The sequence below is a fragment of the Physeter macrocephalus genome, chromosome 11 (assembly GCF_002837175.3).
Source record: "Physeter macrocephalus isolate SW-GA chromosome 11, ASM283717v5, whole genome shotgun sequence".
NCBI classification, from domain to species: domain Eukaryota; kingdom Metazoa; phylum Chordata; class Mammalia; order Artiodactyla; family Physeteridae; genus Physeter; species Physeter macrocephalus.
Genome location: NC_041224.1, coordinates 118368440 through 118392811, shown reverse-complemented (window position 1 = coordinate 118392811; position 24372 = coordinate 118368440). Strand labels below are relative to the sequence as shown.

The window sequence follows — 24372 nt, the reverse complement described above, 5'->3', positions numbered from 1 at the left end:
TGGGACAAAGTGAGAGAGTGGCATGGACATATATACACTACCAAATGTAAAATAGATAGCTAGTGGGAAGCAGCCGCATAGCACAGGGATATCAGCTCTGTGTTTTGTGACCACCTAGATGGGTGGGATAGGGAGGGTGGGAGGGAGACGCCAGAGGGAGGGGATATGGGGATATATGTATACGTATAGCTGATTCACTTTGTGATACAGCAGAAACTAAAACACCATTGTAAAGCAATTATACTTCAATAGGGATGTTAAAAATATATATATAGAGAGAAAGAGGACAAATAAAAAGGTCACGAATATTTCCTTTCTGGGTTATTTTATTAAACTTTGTTTACAAATTTTAGAAATGTTTGATCTAAGAAATCTGGGTTAAAACTGTCCAGCGCTTTTCACGGAGCAGATTCATGGCACAGATGCAACTAAATAGTTGAGGCAATCATGTAATAAGCAACTTTGAAGAAATGTGTTCTATTTGGGCACTTTTATACACTGTTGGTGGGAGTATAAATTGCTACAATCATTTTGGAAAGCAATTTGGCAATATGTAGTGAGACCTTTAAAAATATCCTTACCCTTTGACTCAAGAATTCTGTTTCTGGGAATCCATTCTCAGGAAATCATGTGAAACATGCACAGAGATCTTCTTCCAAGCATTATTTACCATGGTGAAAAATGAGAAACAATCTAATATGGCCACCAACCGGGAAATGATTAAAAAATTGTGGTAATCCATAAGATACAGTTAATTTAGAATATTTACCAAGAATGCCTTTTTACTTTTCCTGATGGTGATTTTTTTAAATTTTAAAGTAATATATACTCATTGTAAAGAAAATTTTAAAAACATAAATGAGAAACTAAAATCCTCTTATTGTCTTATACTCTATCCCCAACGTCTAAAGTTAACTATTGTTAAGTTTTTATGTGTAATTTCTAGAAATTTTCTAGTCATATACAAATGTACCTAACAAACATTTATATATGGGTAATCCTTTGGTTTGCTTTTAACACAAGTGGGGCCATATTCAGTTTGTTGCTCTTCAACTTTTTTCTTACACTTACTTTGGGTATCGTTCCACATCAGTACATACAGATCTCCCTCATTCATTTAAAATAGATGTTTCAACATATATCAGGTCCTAAGTTGACAGATATTTAGGTTGATTACACTTTTCTGCTTACAAACAACGCTATAACTAACATATTTGGACACATAACTTTATATAGTAGTGTGAATATATTCGTTTCTAAGAGTAGAATTTCAACATGTCAGGCATCCAAAGTTATTGCCAAATCACCCACCAAAAAAACATTGTACAGATACCCTCTTCTCTACCTCTCCAAAACATTTAAAATACTGGATACTACCAACTTTTAAGTCTCTGCCAGTCTGGAAGATAAACATTTTAATTTGCATTAACTAGAATTATGAATAGGGTTAAGCCACTTTTCTACTGCATGCTTCATCTTTTTCTTATAGACTTATAAGAGACCTTGGTACAGTCACGAAATTATCCCTTTGTCACATGTGTTGTAAACAATTTTTTTCAGTTTGTTTATATTTTTAAACAATGTTAATAGTATTTTTTACTATCTAGCAAATTTCTCTATTCCTCCCATTAGGGTTCCTGAATTTTAAATATGCTTCAAAGGTCCTTCCATCTCAAATATTTTTAAAAAGTACATGATTTCTCCTATTCTTTTTATAATTTCATTTTTACTGAGAGCTTTCAACAACTGTAAATTAAAATATAGATATATAATTATTTACATAGTTGGAGCCCAATTAGGTAAAAAAAAAAAAAAATACAAAAATACGGCAAGGAAATAAAACATTGACAGTGATTATTGTTGAATGTTAGGATTATATATGATTTTCTTTTCTGTAACTTCCAAATTTTCTACAATGAACAGGCCTTACTTTTATAATCGTAAGAAAATACCATTTCTTAAAATCAAATTTTAAATTTTTCTTAAGGTTTTGATGGTACTGATTTCAATTCTCAAGTATTGTTTGAGTACCTCACCTAGAGTCTAACAGTAATACCAAATCTAATACTAAGGCAGAGATTTGTATTTTCTTTTAGCTCCATTGACATGGATGACACAACAGGAGAAAATCTTAAACTGCCAAACAGGGGTTAGCTGAAAGCAAGAATTATGGTTCCATTTGGGAAGTTACTTTGAATAGTAATCGCAATAATAGTTACACCTACTAGGTACTTAGTATGTGCCAAGTATTCTTCACTACATCTTTAACAGATGGGTACTATTATTATGCCTATTTTACAGATTGAGAAACTAAGGCACAGATAGGTTAAATAACTTGCTCAAACTATGAAAGCAATTAAAAGTGGTAGATTGAATATAAAAAGTCTGGTTCCAGAATGCCCATTCTTAATTTCTAAACTAAAATGCTACTTTAAAGCTATTTAAAATGCTGTTAAATGCTACTCAGGTGGCGTCTCTGAGTCTCCAAGCTGAGATTTCCCACATATAATGCCAGTGCACTACCACACACAACAGTGCTCTGAAAAGCTGGGTAATAATAATTACTTGTCACATAAACTATGGCTTGCATTAAATTACTTTAAGAGTAAAAGCTAAAAGTAGTGGCAGATGCCTATGATTTCCCTGGCCCATCATGTGTTCTCTGCCTCTCTGCCAAAATCTGCTAAAATCTTAAAAAATGTGCATATTTTTCTGCCGCAATGCTGGGGGATGTGTTCACTACATCATCTTCAACATGGTACCTGCATAAGTTATTCCCATTTGGGCTATATATTTCTGGCAAGCCAATTTTTAGTGCTTTGTGTGAAGCTGAAAGTCAAATAGAAGGTAAACAAATAGGAAACTTCTCATTCTCACAGTTTAGATGGGAATGAACCCTTCTGATTCTGAGCTGTACCATGCATTAGTGATAATAATTTCATGCTTCCTATTCTGGCTTTGCTTTTGTCAGTGTTACTGCTTCAAGGGGCCCTTCAGGTATCTAAGAGATAGAAATATTTTCAACTTACTTTTGTGTTTTTTAATAATAAAGGAGTAAAAAGTACATACTTGACCATAAAAATGTAGGCACAAACGTAAAGGAAAGCCATACAAAAAAATTTTCTATAAATCTACCTTGTCCTTTGTTAGTACCTGTAAGCTTTTTTGAGTATAAATGGGCAAATTGGACTAGTAGCATCTCTGAGAAAAAGCTTTTAAGTTGGCAGTAATTTTTAAGAAATAATAGTTTAACTACAGATGAACAGCCATAGATTGCCAGCAATAAGAGCCACAAGTCTGAAATGCAGGAACTCTCTGCAATCAACTTTTGATGTTATGAGTGATTTCTAAAGATTTACTGCACAAAATTGACCTTAATTTTCTAATTTTCTTATCTGTAAAAATGGGGATTAAAATAATTGCTCACGGGCTTCCCTGGTGGTGCAGTGATTGAGAGTCCGCCTGCCGATGCAGGGGACGCAGGTTTGTGTCCCGGTCCGGGAGGATCCCATATGCCGCGGAGCGGCTGGGCCCATGGGCCGTGGCTGCTGGGCCTGTGCGTCCGGAGCCTGTGCTCCGTGACAGGAGAGGCCACAGCAGTGAGAGGCCCGCGTATCGCAAAAAAAAAAAAATAATAAATAAAATTTTTAAAAAATTGCTCACTAGTGCTATAAAAAATCATGATATTCCTATTAGACTAGGACACTTAGATATTGACAGAACAAACAATTACCTTACAAAAAATAGAACTGCTTAGGTTAATTTGTGAACATAGTATGTTTGGAAAAACACAAATGTGAGTTATGGTTAATATCTCTTAATAGTATATGTTGATAAATTTCAAATGAAGGGATGTGATCCACAGGGACAAGATAGAGTAACCCCAAAGAGTAGAGACCTAGGAGAAGGGTAGCTAAAGGTTACACAAAAAGGGCTGAACTGGCCCTTTATTACATAGACTTTTTAATCTCTCACTCTTGCTCTGCCTGTAAGAGCCACTTACTTGCCAGAGATGAAAACACTGAATCTTAGATGACTGGTTGGTCACTTTTGGGAACTTATTTTTAGAGGAAGGTAAAATGGGAAACTAAGAGACCCAAGGAAGATCACAAATGGGTACAATAAAAATTTCTAGAGATTTGGAATAACAAAATAAAACTTGTACTTACAACTTGAGATTCACGAGCTTTAGGAAACATTTTGGCAACATTGAGCCCATCAATGACAATATCAAAAGGAGGATGGTATTTTACAAAGTTCTGAAATCTCTTAAGTTCCTAAAAAAGAAAAGTCAGATAAAATATTAATAAGAACCTAGTAAGGTCTTTATCATAAACACACTGCTATGACTTTCATTATTGTTCTGGTAAGTCAAAATATTCATCCCTTAAAAATACACACACACACACACACACACACACACACACACACAGATGCTTTCAAAATGAAATCTAAAAAGACCAGCTTAATAGATGCAACTGCATGTAATTATCTGATACATCTTATAATCTCATAGTGCTTTACACTTCACAAAGTACTTCACATGGTATTTCATTTGATCTGTAACCAGTCATCTAGTCTGCTACACTGACACACATGGTAATCAGATGAGAATAAAATGTCAAAATCTCTATGCCCTGTTCTATAAGACAAGGAGAAGCGAATCTCAGATATGCCAGTCTATCAGTGCAACCATGCTGAAAAAAACAAGACTCTATAACTTGTACTCCTCTCTTGTCATCAAGAGGATTTGGTTACTTATGGCTATTTTGAAGAGTTGAAAATTCATTCATTCATTCAACAAACATTTGTTGAAAGCCTCATTCTATTGAAAATGGGCACTGTTGTTCATGGTGTTCATAAATTGTTAATGTGGCTACATTGAGAACACAGGTTTTGCTTCCATCACTGTAATTTTATTGCAGTGGTGACAGTGAGACATGTAACATATTTTTTGCTAGGCTCATAAGTAAAAATTGGATATAACAAGGCTTTTCAATATTAGAAAAGATGAAGGAATAAACAGCAATGTACTTGCTATATTTAACTTCTGGGAAAAAAAAATTTGTTGAGCACCTACTGTATGTCCAGCAGTTACCAAAGAGACAAAACCCCAACTTAATGGAGCTTGCATTTTAATGGGAGGAGACACAAAATAAACAAGTTAATATATTAAGTGTCAAATCTGATGAGTGCTATGGATGGAAGAAAAGGAGGAGAGGGAGTTCCACTCCTGGTAATGACGGAGTAGTCTGTAATGGATTACCAGATAATATAATATTTTCTATATAAAAAATAACTATTTGAAGGTACTAGAGAATGACCAAAAGCAAGCAGAAATTGGAGGGCACACAACATTTGAAAGAAGGTTTGATGGTTTTAAAACATGTCTGAAAATTCTTTGACACTCCTCCCCCCTCAAAAGGTAGAGTCTAACTCCCTTCACTTGAATAGAGGCTTTTCTTTGTGACTGCCTCAATGAATGAGTGTGGCAGAAGTGACACTATGTGACTTCCAAGGCTGGGTATTAAAAGGCAATACAGCTTCCATCTGGCTCTCCCTCTTAGGATGCCTGCTCTTTGAACCCAACCATTAAAAACCCAGGCAGAGGTCATGGGTCACGTACAGGTGTTCTACCTGACAGTTGAACTGAGTCCCAGCCAAAAGCCAACATCATTTTCCACAATAAACATCATGACTTGTTTAACATTTTAAATAAATAAATAAATGCTACTGGAGCAATTGGGGAAAAAAAGCCAACATCAACCATCAGATCTATGAGAGTGAGGGAGATTTCAAGATGACCTTAGCCTTCATTTGATTACAACAGTAGAAGGACCAAGCAAAAATCACACAACTCAGTTTAGTCAAACCCTAGAACCATGAGATGATATGATAATAATAATAATAATAGGTGACTGTTTCTGTTTAATGCCACTACATTTGGGGTGGTTTGTTATCTATTTACAGATAACCAGGTGATAAGTGAACTGCAGCAGGAGAAATTTGCCTGTATGTGGCTTTTTGCCAGAGGGGACTCTCTAGTCAGCATGGTTGGCAGGGGCAGCTGGAAATCAAGCAGAAAGCCACAGACTGACTGGTTTGAGAAATAAGAACAGTTTGAGGCTGCCAGAGAGGCTGGGAAGTTACAGAAAGAATGCTAGAAAAGAGGGAACTGCAAAACTCTGTGTATAAATCTGCCCAAATCCTTGGCTAACTCTTGATCTGTACATGCGAGGAGGAGACTCCAAGGAGCCCAGCAAAAAAACAACAGATGAAAGACTTAAAAGACCCGAACAAAGATTTCAATTATTATCCACTGCAAGAGTGGCAGAGTCTGGAGTCTAAGTCTAACCAAGTTTAACAGTCTGGTAAAGCAGAAAATCAATAACCTCCAGAGGAAGATAATGGAATCCAGAGCCTTTGCAACATGGCCCTCACAATGTCCAACATACAACTTAAAAAATAATAAACATGAGAGGAAATAGGAAAATGTGACCCACAGTCAAGAGAAAAGAAAGTCAACAGAAATCAATCCAGGTCCAGATGCTGCAGTTAACAGGCAAGAAACTTAAAGTAGCTACTATAAATTGATTTAAGAATTTAAAGGAAAATATAGTTATAATGAGTGGAAAGAAAGGAAAAAACAGAAAATGGAAACTATAAAAATGAACATTCTAGAGCCAAAAAGCACACATGTGGAATAAAATATTCACAGGGTAGACATTACAGCAGATTAGGGATGGGAAAAGTAAGAGTCAGTGAACACAAATGACGAAGCAACAGAAATTATACAACTGAAGGAAAAAAGATCGAAAGAAAAAGATAAATAAAGCCTTAGTAACCTGTGGAACAATACCAAACAGACCAACATATGTGTCATTGGAGTCTAAAAGGAGAGGATGGAGAGGAAAGGAGAAAATAGAAAAGGGAATCTGAATAATGGCCAAAATTTGATGAAAAATATAACTTATCTAAGAAGCAGAGCAAACTCGAAGCAGGATAAATACAAAGAAAATACAAAGCAGGATAAATCAAACATGCAGGTGTGATATATATGACAACAATAGCAGAAAAACCAGGAAGTGTTTGGTAAATGGAATTCTACTGCTACAAGGTTCCTACATTTTATGTGAAATGGTATAACCTAAACTCTAAGTGGACTAGGTTAAAGATTCATATTATAATCCCAACTCATATATTTTAAAATAATACAGAAAAGGCATAGATAAAAAGCCAACAGAAGAATTCAATGAAATATTTTTAAAAATTTGATTAACCCAAAAGAACATGAAAGTAGGAACAGAGGAACCAAAAAAAATTTTTTTTGGTTAAATATAAAACAATAGCAAAATAAAATATTTAAATTCAACCCTATCAAAAATGCTGTTTATAAGAGACACACTTTGTTTTTCTTCCAATTTTATTGCGATATAATTGACATACAGCCCTGTATAAGTTTAAGGTGTACAGCATAATGATTTGACTTACATACATTATGAAATGATTACCACAATAACTTTAATGAACATTCATCACCTTAATATACACAAAGTTTTTTAAAAAAGAAAAAAAAAATTTCTCTGTGACAAGAACTCTTAGGGTTTACTCTCTTAACAACTCTTATATTTGACACACAGCAGGGTTAATTATATTTATTAGCTTATACATCATTTCTCTAGTACTTATTTATCTAAATAACTGGAAGTTTGTGCCTTTGGACTAACTTCATCCAATTTGCCCTTCCCCCACCCCCTGCCTCTGATAACCACAAATCTGATCTCTTTTTCTGTGAGTTTGTTTTTGAAGTACAGTTGACCTCCAACTGTATGTTAGTTCCTCATGCACAACATAGCGATTTGATATTTCTATATGTTTCAAAATCATCACCACGATAAGTCTAGTTACTATCTGTCACCATAGAAAAATGTTACAATATTATTGACTACATTCCCCACACTGTACTTTTAATACCTGTGACTCATTTATTTGGTAACCGGGAAGTCTGTAGTTCTTAATCTCCCTCAACCTAGTCCTCTCAGCCCCCGCACTCATCCCCTCTAGCAACCACCTGTTTGTCCTCTGTATCTATGACTCTGTTTCTATTTTGTTATGTTTGTTCATTTGTTTTGTTTGTTAGATTCCATATAAAAGTGAAATCACAGAGTATTTGTCTTTCTGTCTGACTTATGTCACTTAGCATAATACCCTTTAGGTACATCCATGTTGTTGCAAATGAAAAAATTTCATTCTTCTTTATGACTAATATTCTGTTGTGATATATACATATATATATGCATGCATGCCACATGCATGCCACATCTTCTTTATCTATTCATCTGTTGATGGGCACTTAGGTTGCTTCCATGTCTTGGCAATTGTAAATAATGCTGCAGTGAACACTGGTGTGCATATATCATTTCAAATTAGTGTTTTCGTTTCCTTTGGATAAATACCCAGGAGTTGAAATGCTGGATCATATGGTAGTTCTAGTTTTAGTTTTTGAGGAACTTCCATACTGTTTTCTACAGTGGCTGCACCAATTCACATTCCCACAAACAGTGTAGAAGTGTTCACTTTTCTCCACATACTCACTAGCTCTTGTTATTTGTTATCTTTTCGAAAATAACCATTCCAGCAGGTGCGAGGTGATATCTCATTGCGGTTTTTGTTTTCAATTCCCTGGTGATAGTGACGTTGAGCATCTTTTCATGTGCCTGTTGGACATCTGTATGTCTTCTTTGGCAAAACGTCTATTCAGGTCCTCTGCCCACTTTTTAATTGGGTTGTTTGTTTTTTTAATGTTAAGGTGTATGAGTTCTTTGTATATTTTGGATATTAACCCCTTATCTGATATATCGTTTGCAAATATCTTCTCCCATTCAGTAGGTGGCATTTTCATTAAGTCATCAGTTTCCTTTGCTGTGCAAAAGCTTTTTAGTTTGATGTAGTCCCATTTGTTTAAAATATTTGAATTCAACCCTATCAAAAATGCTGTTTATAAGAGATGTACTTTAAATATAAAGATATGGATAAGTTGAAAGTGAAAAGTAGGAAGAAAGTACATATCATGCATCCATATGCTTAAGAAAGTTGGAGTGACAACAATAATTTTAGACAAAATAGATTTTAAGAAAAGGAGTATTACAAAACATAAAAAGGTACACTTTGTAATGTAACGAAATCAATATATGGGGAAATCATATTCATAAATAAGAACAGAGCTTCGAAATACATGAAGCAAAACTTGACAGAAGTGAAAGGAGGAACATAAATGTCTATAATCATAGATGGCAATTTCAACTTTTCTCTCCGTAATTGATAGAACAAGTAGATAAAAATCAGCAAGGATACAGAAGACCTAAACTACTATTAACCACTTTGACTTGATTGATATCTAAAGGACAATATATCCAACAATGGCAGAATATTTCTTCCTTTTAAGTACACATGGAACACCAAGACAAACCACAGCTCTAGGCCGTAAAATGAGTCTCAATACATTTAGAAATATTAAAATCTGAAAGAGTATGTTTGCTGATTACTCTAACATACACACACAAATACAAAAGTGAACGCTTGTACACTGTTGGTGGGAATGTAAATTGGTGCATCGACTACAGAAAGCCAACAGCAGTAAGATATCTAGAAAAGTTCCAAGTATTCCTGAATAATACTTCTAAATAACCATTGGGTTAAAAGAAAATTACACAGGAAATTAGAAAATATTTTGAATTAAGTGACAGTAAAATATTAAATATCAAAATTCATGCCTGCATTAGAGCAATACTTAGCTTTAAATGATTACATGAAAAGAAGAAAGGTCTAAAATCACTGATCCAAATTTTCACTTTAAGCTAGAAAAAGAAGAGCAAATAAATTTCAAGAAAGTAATAATAATAATAAAGAGTCAAATCAGAGAAACATAAAAGTAAGAAAACTAACAAGGAAAAAAGTTGGAAAAAAAAATGAACCCCCATCTCTGTCTCACATCACACTCAAAAATTATTTTGTTATAGATCATAAGTCTAAACCCCAAAGCCAAAACTATGAAATCTAAACCTAAGAGCCAAACCTAGAAGAAAAGAGAATTCTGCATAACATCAGGATAGACAAAAATTTCTTGGGCAACACAGTCATCACCAATATTCACACAGTGTGCCTCCTGATAACGATGCCTCTGACAAGGATACAACAGCATTTTTGTGATATTCTTGCCAAAAATGCATAGCCTGAATCTAATCATAAGGAAATATCAGGTGAACCCAAACAGAGAGACATTCTACAAAACACTAGGTCTATAGTTTTCAAAAAAAAAATCAAGGTCCAAGAAAGACAAAGAAAACTGGGATTTTTGTTGCAGATGAAAAGAGACCAAAGAAACATGACAACTAAACCCAATGTGTAATCCTGGATTGGATCTGGGGGAAGGAGAAACTTACAAAGGACATTATTGTGACAAGTGACAATTGTGACTGAGTATCAACTGTGGATTAGATAATATCATTGCATCAAAATTACAAAGAGGAAGAACCCCCTTTAGGCCAATAAGCACATGATCAGACACTCAACATTATTAGTCATTAGGGAAATGCAAATTTAAAACCACTGAGAAATCATTATCCACCCACCAGAATGACTAAAATTTAAAAGACTGACCATAATAAGTATGTGGAGCAATTGGAACTTTTAAATATTGCTAATGGGATGCAAAATGCAACCACACTATGGAAAACAATTGGGCAGTTTCTTATAAGGTTAGGCATACATTTATCCTATATCTCAACAATTCCACCTTTAGGTATTGAAAGAAGAGAAATGAAAACATGCATCCACACAGAGACTTGTATGTGAATGTTAATAAAGGCTTTATTTGTAATTGTCCCAAACTGGAAACAATTCAAGTGTCCATCAACTGGTGAATGAATGGAAAAAAATGTGGTATATCCAGACAATGTTATACTATTCATCAATAAAAAGAAACTACTGATACACACAAACACATGAATGGATTTCAAAAGTATTATGCTAAATAAAAAAAAACGGCAGACATAAAAGGCTAATACATACTGTATGATTTCATTTATATGAAATTTAAGGCAAAACTATACCAACGGAAAGCAGATTAATGGTTCCAGGAAGAAGGGAGAGGGAACTGACTGCAATGAATATAAGGGAACTTTTGGGGGATGATATACTTGGTCCCATATCTTGATTATAGAGGTTATGACACAACTGCATGTATTTGTCAAAACTCACTGAACTGTACACTGGCAAATTTTATTATATGTAAATTATACCTTAATAAAGCTGATTAAAAAACAAAAGGAAGAAAATCCTAGTAGTAATAAATATTTCACCTTTAAGATAACCATTGGTCCATATGCATGTTTTCATATGTCACTTGACTTCTTTAGCTTTTCTATCCCTGCCAATTGCAGTTGTGCGGGACCATCCTCTTTCTCTTCTACTCAGCAAAACACTTTGTTTTAAAATTTCTCTGCTCAAATATATTTCCTATACAATGTTTAGAAAGTTCCAATTCATATCAAAACTAACTAAATATTAGTTGGAATGGGAATACTATTTTTTATAAATGGAAATAAAACTATCAAGGAAATTAAAACAGTTCACATACAACATGACCATTTCTTGTTTCAGTTTGAACGAACCAAGGAAAATAAGTGCATTAAATTTCTAAAATTCAGGTTTCACTAATAATTATCATTAAAAAGATTTCCCATTATACTTCCAATTTATCATCTTGGTGCTGCTCTTGGTACTCATTATATTCACTTCAGGAGTAATGACAAACTAAGGTAGTTCAGTATTACTGGAAAAATGGACATCTGTAAAAATGAAGAGTTAAACTAAATAGATAACTTATAAAATCCCCTTCCAGTTCTGATATTCTATGTTAACGACTCTTGGAAATCCCTTAAAACCACAGAATGGAAGAGGGTATACTGGAGAAGTTTTGTTTCAAAGGTGAGTCTCAGGAACCTCTGTGCAATCACAGGATGCGTAAAATATAATCTCATCCAAAGATTATCCTCCCAATCCATGTCTTCTAATAGACAAACAGAAAAATCCAAGAGGTTGGGCTGTTGTTTTTTTTTCCCCATTACTAAAGCTCTGCTTAGTAAATATGTTACTAGTCAGGGAGTAATATTTTTACTACTTTGTAATACTTCCAGTGGGTCCCCAAGATGCTCACTTTCCGAACTAAACAAACTTATGTCATTGCACACAAAAGCCCTTGAACAGACCACGCTGAGAAGGCGTGAAAAAGAAAGAGTTGACCTACTGAGACAGCACACTAACTATGGCATAGGGCAATACAAATATGCAGGCTTAGCTGTTTTAATGGATGGTAAAATTAAACAAAGAACAATTATTTCTTTCTAGGGCTACTGCCAGAGTTGTACTTGATTGCAGACTGGCTTATGATCTGGGGTATGAAAATCCACCAACCTTTTGATCATTTGTTTCTTGGCTATTAATAAAAGAAGTTTTAATTAAAAAAATAATTTTATGGAGACATAATTCATATACCACACACTTCACTAGTTTGAAATGTACGATTCACAGATTGTGCCACATCACCACCACCTAATTTTAGAATATTCTGTCCCTCCTAGAAAAACTCCAGGAATTCCCTAGAGGTCCAGTGGTTAGTACCCTCTGCACTTTCACTGCTGAGGGCCCAGGTTTAACCCTTGGCTGGGGAGCTAAGATCCTGCAAGCCATGCAGTATGGACAGAAAAAAAGAAACAACTCCATTCTCATCAGCAGTCAATCCTCATTCCCCTACCTACCACACAGCAACCACTAATCAATCTACTTTGTTTCTACAGATTTACCTATTCTGGACATTTCAGATAAACTGAATCGTACAAATATGTGGTATTCTATGACTGACTTCTTTCATTCAGCATATTTTCTTTCTTTTTAAAAAAATATTTATGTATGTATTTATTTGGTTGCGCTGGGTCTTAGTAGCAGCACACAGCCTCCTTAGTTGTGGCATGAGAACTCTTAGTTGTGGCATGCATGTGGGATCTAGTTCCCTGACCAGGGATCGAACCTGGGTCCCCTGCATTGGGAGCGTGGAGTCTTATCCACTGCGCCACCAGGGAAGTTCCCTCAGCATAATATTTTCAAGGTTTAACCATGTTCAGCATGTATCAGTACTTCATTCTTTTTATTGCCAAGTAGTATTTCACTGTATGGATATACCATATTTTATTTACTTATTCATTAATGGATAATGGATAATAGCCTTGGGGCTATTATGAAAAATGCTGCTATCAACATTTGTGTACAAGTTCTGCATGGATGTATGTTTTCATTTCTCTTGGGTATATATATCTAGGAATGAAACTGTCAAGTTATCAAATGTGGTAATTCTGTTTAACTCATTGAGGAACTGCCAGACTGTTTTCCAAAGTAGCCGCACCATTTTACATTCCCAACTGCAATGTATGAAGGTTCCAATTTCTCCACATCCTCAACCAAAACTTGTTACTGTATGTCTTTTTTTTTTTTTTTTTTGCCGTACGCGGGCCTCTCACTGCTGTGGCCTCTCCCGTTGCGGAGCACAGGCTCCGATGCGCAGGCTCAGCGGCCATGGCTCACGGGCCCAGCCGCTCCGCGGCATGTGGGATCCTCCCAGACTGGGGCACGAACCCGTGTCCCCTGCATCAGCTGGTGGACTCTCAACCACCGCGCCACCAGGGAAGCCCTGTATGTCTTTTTTATTATAGTCATGCTTGTGGGTGTGAAGAGGTATCTCCCTGCAGTTTTGATGTACATTTCCCTAATGACTAATGAGCATCTTTTCATGTCCTCACTGGTCTAAAGGGAGATCTTCATTTTTGTAACATACAGGTTTTATAAATTCAACATATATCTCCTTCAATAACTGTCACAACTTCAATCGTCTTAACTCATTTGATACTTTTAAGTTTAAATCTGAGAAGTTTGACTGCATAGGAATTATAAAAACTGTACAAAAGAAGTTGTAAACTCAGATGACTACAGGGACCAGGCAGGTGATATAAACAGGTAAAATAGGCCAAGTCTAAGAAAACATAAGAGCAGGCAAAATGATAATTAGCAAATACTCAGATCTCATTGTCCAAGATTCGAGAGAAGGAGGTGACGGCTATGACCAAACTGGAGAATGGAGGTCCCTTATAAAGGAAACAGCCCCGTGCTCGGTCCAGATCATTGTTGCCACACAAAAATAAAGACCCAGGGTTAGCAAAAATAAAGACCCAGCGTTAGCAAAAATAAAGACCCAGGATTAGCAGATTTGATTTTCGAAAGAAAATTTAAAAATCTGGCATTTTGAAACATGTGAAATAACTTTTTAAAAGAGTAAAACACAAAGACGCTCAAACAAAAAAACTAATATGGGCTAGATCTCACCCTTAGGCCACAAATTCATAATACATTCACTTGGTCAGTGAGTCAACAGATTTTCATTAAGTACCAAATGTATGTGCAAAATAATGTTCTTATTCCTAGGAACAGAAAAGTGAAAACATTTCCTGCCCTCAAGGAATTTATATTAGCCAAGGAAACAAGCAATACCAAGGTAACAAATACGTAATTTCATGTAGAGAAAAGTGCCCTGAAGAAAAATTAAGCCAGGCAGGGTATTAGCATCACCTTCCCTAGTCCCTCTCTATTTTAGATTTGATGAAGGCCTTTCTAATGAGGTGACTTTTGAACAAAGACCTGAATGAAGTGAGGGAGTAAACCATGCTCCCTCTGGGGGAAGTGCCCTCTAGGCAGAGGAAAGAACCATGAAGGCCCTTAAGAAACACCAAAGAGGGCTTCCCTGGTGGCGCAGTGGTTAAGAATCCACCTGCCAATGCAGGGGACACAGGTTCAAGCCCTGAGCTGGGAAGATCCCACATGCCGCGGAGCAATTAAGCCTGTGCACCACAACTACTGAGCCTGCGCTCTAGAACCCACGAGACACAACTACTGAGCCCACGTGCCACAACTACTGAGGCCCGTGCTCCTAGAGCCTGTGCTCCGCAACAAGAAACTAGGCAATTTGGAAACTCAAAGAATGAGTATAAAGTCTTTATGTAATTATAGTTTGAGCTTAAATTTAAAAAAAAACCTCTTACTTATTGCTACAACATGGAAAAGAGTAAATAAATGTAAAAACAATTATAAAATAGCTAATCAAAAGTTTAAATTCTTTATCTTATCGGCCGGCAGTCCCCAGCTTTTCTGGCACCAGGGACTGGTTTCATGGAGGACAGCTTTCCCACGGATGGGGGGTGGGGTGGGGAGGGATGGTTCAGGCGGTAATGGGAGCGATGGGGAGCAGCAGATGAAGCTTCACGTGCTTGCCCGCCGCTCACCTCCTGCTGAGCGGCCTAGTTCCTAACAGGGGTACGTGGCTCAGGGGTTGCAGACCCGTCTTATCCAACCTCTTATTAGAAACAATGAAGTAGAACTGATATTTGTTGATTTGTGGTTGTTACCTAATCACAAATGAGTAGCAGAAGGATCCAAAGATGAATAGCAAGAAAGAGAAATAAAAGAATGGCCCTTATACACTACACTTGATACGTGAGCTCTAGAATGGAGGTGACTCCAGCTCCTGCCATCAAAAAGCTGCCTTCATAATTATAAATAACTCTCACGACATACGTGGCAGTATAACTTGACTCTTTTATTTATTATTTCTTCTACACTATGGATGAGAAAACAAATAGGATAAGCAACTGATTTTTCTCAACAAATGATATGCAAAGAGACACTAACTTCTTTTTTAGCTTTCCACTTAGAAGAGTTTAAATTTTTTCAAATTTTGGGGATGATGATCTATATGTTTATGACAGTTTACTTCTATTCTGAGACTTTGATACAAATTTCACAAGGAAATTAAAAACAGATCTCTCTCATTTATTTTGTTTAACTTCCTACTCTAGAATAGCAACTAAGGGGAACCAGGAGGACTACAATAACATATACTCAAAACTGTATTTCATAAAAGAAGCAGTGATCTTAACATGTCAATTATATCCAATGTACTGAAACATCAGATAATATTTTCCAAAGATTGGAAGAAATGGAATATCAAAACAACTGGCTTTAGTCACAGTGGATATGGGAAAACAGGGGAATACCAGTTATTTTGGTTAGAAGCACTGTTCTAAACATGGGAACAACAGTAAAAAAATGCATCTTTGCAACAAATGGCCAAATTTCTTCATGTGCCTTCTTCAAACCATGGGATCCAAATAAACCCTCAATAGAAAGAACACTAGCATGACTGCCTTAACTTAGCCTGGGAAAAATGAAGTTACAGGTCTGGAAAATGTCACTGCAACCTCATAACTAATAATTTTAGAAAGTTTATACTCATTTAATAGCAAGTTATATTTTAGATTTTTTTTTCATTCAGTAATTATAATTATAATCATGTAGAATACTATTTAAAAGTACTTATAATTTTATGTGAATTTTCTGATTCCAGTAAGATGAAAAAACAAACAAAAAACGCTTCCTCCTAGGAATATCTAAAAAGGCTGGATGAAATATGACAAAAATACTTAATACGTGGTGAACTTTTAAGAAAGGAAGTGAAATAAATCTCTAATTGCCAGAGATGAAGCCAGATCTGAAAATCAGAATGGTAAGGATAAGAGGTGATGTTAATGTTGTCCAGGAAGGAAGCAAAAAACAGAAATGTTGCAGCATTTCTGTATCAGCAAACAGGGGCTTGGCTTTTGATACCCCCAGGGGAACTGGAGATGTATCAAACCTTGGGCCCAAATGAGTGGGGAAACTGGAAGTGAACTCCACAGTAAAAGAAGAACCTTTACAAATGAGCACATTGATGTCCAAACATAATACACCAGCTTCTCTATCTCTACTAGGGGTCTAAGTAGGAAAAAAAAAACTTTTAAGAAATAGAAACTCCAGGAATTCCCTGGTGGTCCAGTGGTTAGGACTCAATACTTCCACTGCAGGGGGCACAGGTTCGGTCCTCCATCGGGGAACTAAGATTTCGCATGCCATATGGCGCAGCCAGAAATATAATAATAATAATAAAAGAAAAGAAAGAAATAGAAACTCCAGGCTTGTATCTTAAGTAAGTGTGAAGCACAAATTTAGATAAACTATATGACACAAATCATCATGTTCCACTGAAAAATTACGTAAAAACTGGTTCTGGTCCAGTAATATCTCTTGGACATCTGGCAGAAGCAAGCACAAAACTTCTCTGGAGAGACACTATCAACAATCCAGACAACAAAAGAATTTCCATAGAAAAAGCAAGCCCCTCTAAAACTGACCTCACCAATTAAAAATTGTAAAACACAGAGTAAATAATCCACCATGTGTGAGAGTCCTCTGACACAACAGAAGGATTAGAGCCCAAAGAACTCAGGATAAAAGATAACAGAAAAATCTAAGAGAAAATATAAAATAAGTACATAAAAATAACTAAAACATAAAAGAAGAATCTAACTTAAGAAAATACAGAGACCATGAAAAAATGAAGAGAAAAATTTCAAAGAGAAGTTCTAAAATAAAAATTCCAAAATAAATGGAATTAAATGGACATAAGCCCATATGTCCATGAGCTGGTGAATAAATAAATTGTGGTATATTCATCCACTGGAATACTACTCAGCAATGAAAAGGAACTACTGATACATGTAACAACATGAACTCAAAAACATTATGTTTAGGGCTTCCCTGGTGGTGCAGTGCTTGAGAATCTGCCTGCCAATGCAGGGGACACGGGTTCGAGCCCTGGTCTGGGAAGATCCCACATGCCGCGGAGCAACTAGGCCCGTGAGCCACAACTACTGAGCCTGCGCGTCCGGAGCCCATGCTCCACAACAAGAGAGGCCCCGATAGTGAGAGGCCTGCACACCGCGATGAAGAGTGGCCCCTGCTTGCTGCAACTAGAGAAAGCCCTCGCACAGAAACGAAGACCCAACACGGCCAAAAATAAATAAATAAATAAATAAATAAATAAAAATTTTGTGGGCATACAAAAAAAAAACACATTACGTTTAAAACTAAACCTAATATATTGCAAAAACAAAGATTATGTTAAGTGAAAGATAAACCAAAAAAATTATAGATTATATGATTCTATTTATACAAAATTTTTAATAAAGGCAAAACTACAGAGACAGAGAGCAGGTCAGTGGTGACTGGAGTTGGGAGTAGGAGTAGGGACTGACCGCAAAAGGACATGATGAAACTTTTTGGGGTGATAGAGGTATTCTAAAACTGAATTGGGGTGATGGTCAGACAAGTGATAGATTTACTCAGTCACTGAACTGTATACCTAAAATGGGTCAATTTTATGCTCTGTAAATTACTGAAACATTAGGGGAAAACCCCTCAACAGATGGGTAGAGAGAACAGACACATCGCAGGTGAGAAATAGTGAACTAGAAGACAGACCTGAAGATGTTACCCAGAATGCAATTCAGAGAGATAAAGAGATGAAATATATGAAAGAGAGAGTAAGTGACATGGAGGAGAGAGTGAAAGGAATAATAGGAATTTCAGGAGAAGCAATATTTGAAGATATAAGGCCTGAGAATTATTCAGAGTTGATTCAAGACATGAAACCTTGGATTCAGGAAGCTCAGTGAATCCCAAGCAGGAAAAATAAATACATTCATACATACCCATCATAATGAAACAACAGAAGTGAAAAAAAAATCTTAAGAGCAACAAGGTGGATGGAGATGGAACAAAGACTGGACCAAAAGCAAACTCTTCAACAGTGACTAAAACAGAGGCCAGAAGACAATGGAATACTATCTTCACAGTGTTGAGGGAAAATATTAAATTCTCTATAGTTAACCTACCATTCAAGTAAACATTTTCAGACAGAATAAAATAGTTTACCACTCTTATCCTGTCACTGAAAGAATGTTACTCAGGAAGATGCCCACCAGGAAGTTTGGGGTTCAGTGAGAATGCGAGGACTGGAGCTATACAGATCTGTGAGTCACTGGCATACAGGTGGTAGAGAGGCATACAGAGGAGGGGGTGAAAATGAACAGGGGGAGTGGATTGAGTAGGAAAAGAGGAAGGAAGCTGTGGGAACCCAGAGCGCTGGGAAACACCAAAAACTCAAGGGATAGGCAGAGGACAAATTGTATTATTGTCCTCTTAATGTAAGAGGACAAGTTCAGTTGCATCTGTAAAGAAAGAGCAATGAGCTTTAGGGAGAGAATGGCAACAGATGCAAAGGTATCTGGCAAAAATAAAACAGAAATGCAAGAAAAAACAAAATGCAACAGAATTAAAATCTTCATTGAAAGCATTAGAGATTGGAAGTAATACACAAGAACATGGATTTTTGTGAAATGCAGCACAAACTTAGAAAAATTCTATTAGAATGAAGAGGAAAAGAACAAAAAGATAAGAGAAAGAACATTATAGATATGAAGGACAGAGAACAGAAATCCAACTTAAGCCTCATAAGGGTGCTCTCAGGAATAAATCAGAACAAAAAGATGAGAACTAATCATTTTTTTAAAAATTTCCTAAGACAAAAATATGTCTTTAAGGACTCATGAGATTCTGGGAAACTTAATGAAAAAATTCACCTAGTCCTCTTCCCACAAAATTTTAAATTTTGAAGTTGAAGAAAAAAATCCTATAAACATCCAGACCAAATAATAATAATAACACAAAGATACTTACAGTGCTTTCCACGTGCTATGTAGATCACAAAAATACAGAAAAACAAGAATTCTAAGTGCTTTCCATATATTAACTCTTTTATTCCCCTATTAATGGTATCAATATTATCATTTTCCCCCCTTAACAGATTAGGAGACTAAAGTACAGAAAAGTCAAGTAAATCACATAACTAGTAAGTGGTAGACTTGGATTGGAAAACTAGAAATCCATGTTCTCACCTGAGGTATAGTGGAACAGAGCAACAATAACCAAGCTGAGAACCCTAAAAGCCAGAAGACAACAAAACAACTCTGCTTGAAGATGGTAGAAGAGTCCTCACATGGACATGAACCTCCTGGCACCTGCCTTGTAAGTTTTTCCTTTTCCTGAACAGTACACATTAATAAGCTGTGGCCTATGTTTTTAAGAAGGCATGCCAATCAAGACTACTGCCCTTCCTTACAAGGTACTTGCAAAATGGGAGAGAAATGCAAATGCCGTTCATGAATTCTTTTGTTGAGAAATCCTACTTGCTTTGATGTAGTCTCCCTAGTTTATTTAGGGAGAGATAACCCTCCTTCTCCTCCTCCCCACTCCAAAAAAGACTAATAAGGACAATTGGGATTTCACTGAAATAGAAATCGAATGAGGTATTTTTTCAACTGTAGGTCACAACCAATTACTGGGTAATGAAATCAATTTAATAGGTTGCAACCAGCATTTTTGAGGTTATGATTAAATAAGTTAACATTAAAATGCAGTCCAACACATGTAGCAAGAGCATGTAAATGTTTTTGTCAGTTATAAAATGGGTTGTTACATAGAATGTATTTTGTACTTGAGTTGTGGTAAAAAATGTTTAAAAGATACTGGTAATGAGACTGTCATATATACAAAACATGATTTTGCCTCAGGGAACATTATTAATATATTTTATCATAGGCCTATAATATTTACCCTTGACAGTTTATAAAGAAAGAGCCAAAACCCCAGTTCTAAGGATTAGCTCTACCACATATTAAGACATGTTACAAAACTACAATAGTCAATACAGTGTGGTCATGTGCACAGATTAATGGATGAGAATAGAAAGTCCAGAAGCAGACCCAAATATATATGTGAGTTTGATATTTGATGAAAGTGGCATCTCAAACTAGTGGGAGAAAAGATGGGTTGTTAAATAAATGGTGTTGACATAACCGGGTAATTAACTGAAGGAAAGAAAAATAATCAAGTTGGAACCCTACCACATTTATACCAGAAAAAATTCCAATGGATCAAAAATGTAAAGGAAAAACAACAAAAGTAGTAGGGGACAAAAGGAGGCTTGTATTTGTGTTTATTCATTCTTAAATAATCTTGTAAAGGAAAAGGCCTTTCTAAGTATGAATCCCAGGAACCATAAAATAAAAGTTTGATATATTTGACTATTTTAAATTGTGCATAAGGAAAAAAGCCTCAAAGAGTTGAAATTCAAATCACAATTTTTCAAATAAAGAGCTGCTACAAATCAATTAAAAAACTTCAATAACTCAAGTAAAAATGGGCAAGACAGAAGCAAGCACTTTGCAGAAAAGAAATACAGGTGGCTTTTAAAGCTATGGAAAGATGCCTGACTTACCCATTAAGAAAATGGTAAACTAACCTTATACTGAGGTTCCATTTTTCTCTTCAGATAGGCAAAGATCAAAATGTTTGATGACATACTGGAACACAAGGGTGTGGAGAAACAAGATTTCTCATACTTTGCCGATCAGTATGTGGTATATGGATAAATTTTCCACGAAGGCCAATCAAAATGGATACATCTCCACTACCCTAGCAATTCAATCTGCAGGAATCTTACAGCTGTGTTAGAATATGTAAGAAATTACAAATGTCTAAGGTGATTCACTGTTGCATTTTTATAGTAGTAAAAGTCTGAAACAACCTAAATACCTATTAACAGAAGACTGAACAAGTAATTAAATTATGGTCATTCAACAGGATGGAAAACTACACAGCTTGAAAGAGAAAAAAGAGAGGAGGAAGAGGAGAGAGGAGCAGGGGGAAGGAGGAAGAAGATAACCTATTTTTGTCTTGAAATACAAAATGATAGCCCAGTATCAATTACATAACAGACTGAAAAAGTTTCACTAAAGAATTCTCAACCATCTAGAATCATGAGCTAAAGACATGTTCTCTAGCAGCCAGGTATATTTGCAAGTAGATTTTCCTACTAAATACCCCAGGCAGAATATATTTACTCACAGGATAAAGTTATTTCTTAAATCTTGCCTGGGCTTTGGGGAAATAGATCTTATTCAGGTAAAGATAGTTTAGAAATTATATGTATAACTGATGCACTTTGCTGTACACCTGAAACTAACACAACATTGTAAATCAACTGTACTCTAATAAAAATTTTAAAAAAAAGATAGTTTAGAAATTAAACTAAGAGGTACAACAAAAGGCTATATTCTTTTTAATCCCACTCCCTTTCCCTTTCATATCATATCCTGACAGACACAGAGAACAGCAAAAAGAAAGGCAAAAAGACAATATATTTTTCATCATAGAATCTTGCTCCCAAATTAGAAAGGAACAAATCAGGCAAGGAAAGGCAATAACATGGCTTGGATCCTGGAAACCCAGAAATGCTGTTAACCACTTTTGTAAATTCTGCTTTCAGTTCAAGGAGTTCATCCATGTTTACACACCCTGGAAATCCCCTATGCTTCACAACCAACCAGGAACCGGCTCTGAAACACCAACTTAGTGCCTAACTTTCCCCGTCCTTGGAAGCAAACACGCAAAATATTTAAGTCCTTTCACTGGATGATCCCAAAACAAAAGAAAATAAAAGTATGGCACAGATAAAATTCACTGGAAATCTTTTCCCCCCAAAATCAGAAAGTAAACACTTATTTTTCAAATAAGGGAGAGAAAAGTCTTGCAGAAAAACTGAGCACTATACATAGATAAAACTTAACTCAAACTCCTCAAAAAGATTGCCAGAGAAAAGCAATTATGGAGGGTTGCCCATGGCTCTTTTGAAGAGTCTTTATAGATGTTTCATTGTTCACCCTGAAAAAGTGACCAAATTCAAAATGTTTCCTTTAACAATAACTTTGGATACAATTTTATTATTATCCTCCTCAGGTACATACAGGAGCCCTCAAAGCAGCTGTGAGGATGCTAAAGGAGCCTGGACTGGCAGTGATAAGCCAGTTTGGGTTTGCATATTCTCTGCTGGGCCATTCACTAGCTGAAATGACTTTGGTCAAGTCGCTTCACTTTTCTGGGCCTAGGTGTAAAGTGGGGCTATTTACTTCAAAGGGCTTTTGTAAGGACTCAATAAAATTAAATGAGCTGACTATAAATAGTCTATACTACAAAAGCCTCCCCATGTGCTTTGGTAAGCAGGTAACAGTACACGTTCTACCAACAGTTTGTCACCATCTCTAGCTCTTTGGGTTTTAAAACAGGATACCAGGAAAATAACTTTGCCTGTTTCCTGTTCCTGACTCACAAATGGGTTTGTCTTCATATGGTGGCAGAATGCTTGAATCCCTAAAGTAGTAATAACCCAACTGCCTCCATATGTGTAAGAAAAGCATGTCTACATGTCACTTGTTCCCATGTATTCTGATTCAAAGGCCAAAGAGACCATTCAGCCCATCCCCTTCAGAAAAGCTAGATCCACTGCTCCTGCAGTACACATGTATGTATAGATGATTCATAGATCAAGAGTTCTCTGCTGGGGATTGCCTGTAGTGCATCCTTGCAGATTACTCTAAACTTTACAACATGCGTATATCTTTGGATTGGATCCTCAAAACAATCCTGTGAGAAAACTGAGATGCAGAGGGGGAAACAAAGACCAAGTTAATGACTACATAAAAAACATACAACCTCTATTTCCGACTCCTACTTAACTCATCACTTCTTTGAGCTGAATGAGCTATTTATTTTGTTTATAAAGCAGGAACAACAATTTTTCAGTTGTATCTGCAAAAGCCACCAAAGTTTAAAATTTTCTCATAGCCATGAAGCAGAATTTACTATCATCTATACTCAATTTTATTGCTAATTTAAAAAGAAAATGGTTTGAGCTATCTTTTTGTCCTCTTTTAAAGAAAAAAAAAATCAAGAACATAAGAGGAAGAATAGAGAAGGGAAAAATTTAAATCCTGGAATTTCTAGTGCTTAAGTTAAACAATACTAAGTCTGACATGTTAAATAAGCATATAGTAAATCTTTGTGCATTGCAGTAGTAAGAAAGTAGCCTACGGAAGCTGTCCACATGGAGGGCAGGGAAAAAACGGTAAGTGATTTTACTCTGAAAGAAACTCAGAAGGTGAAAGGGTCAAACAGTAAATGGAAGAGGCAAGAAGACAGGTAGAAATCTTGGGGCTATCCCAGGAACACTCATTAGCTCAAATGACGTGTCTTGTACATGTCATCAGTGGTTTTCCCTCCCATGTCTAACTTATACAAATACCAAATAACTTAACAGCAAAGTACAACTGGAAGATGAGTCATCCCACCAGTAACAAACGAAATTAAGGGAAGTTCTATTTTCCTGTGAAATCTGACACAGTTTGCACGTGTTTCATTATTCCTGCTAGCAATTACTGCTAATTCATGTCTGCACACCTTTTCTTGTGCTGCCATTAATTAAGCAAGTAAGTATTA

The 24372-nt window shown here is 36.0% G+C and overlaps 1 protein-coding gene and 1 non-coding gene across 3 annotated transcripts in view; one reads left to right on the top strand and one right to left on the bottom strand.

Moving 5' to 3' along the window:
• The window catches only part of PRORP (protein only RNase P catalytic subunit), a 120393-nt gene that overhangs the window by 66930 nt on the left and 29091 nt on the right, over window positions 1-24372 (bottom strand). For both annotated transcript variants that reach the window (XM_024133382.3, XM_024133379.3), the window contains exon 5: window positions 4170-4277. In XM_024133382.3, the coding sequence (XP_023989150.1) occupies window positions 4170-4277 (108 nt within the window). The remainder of the gene's footprint in view (window positions 1-4169; window positions 4278-24372) is intronic.
• On the top strand, window positions 4817-4951 carry LOC112063548 (small nucleolar RNA SNORA1). Its single transcript, XR_002891052.1, has one exon. It is a non-coding gene; the product is annotated as a small nucleolar RNA SNORA1 (small nucleolar RNA).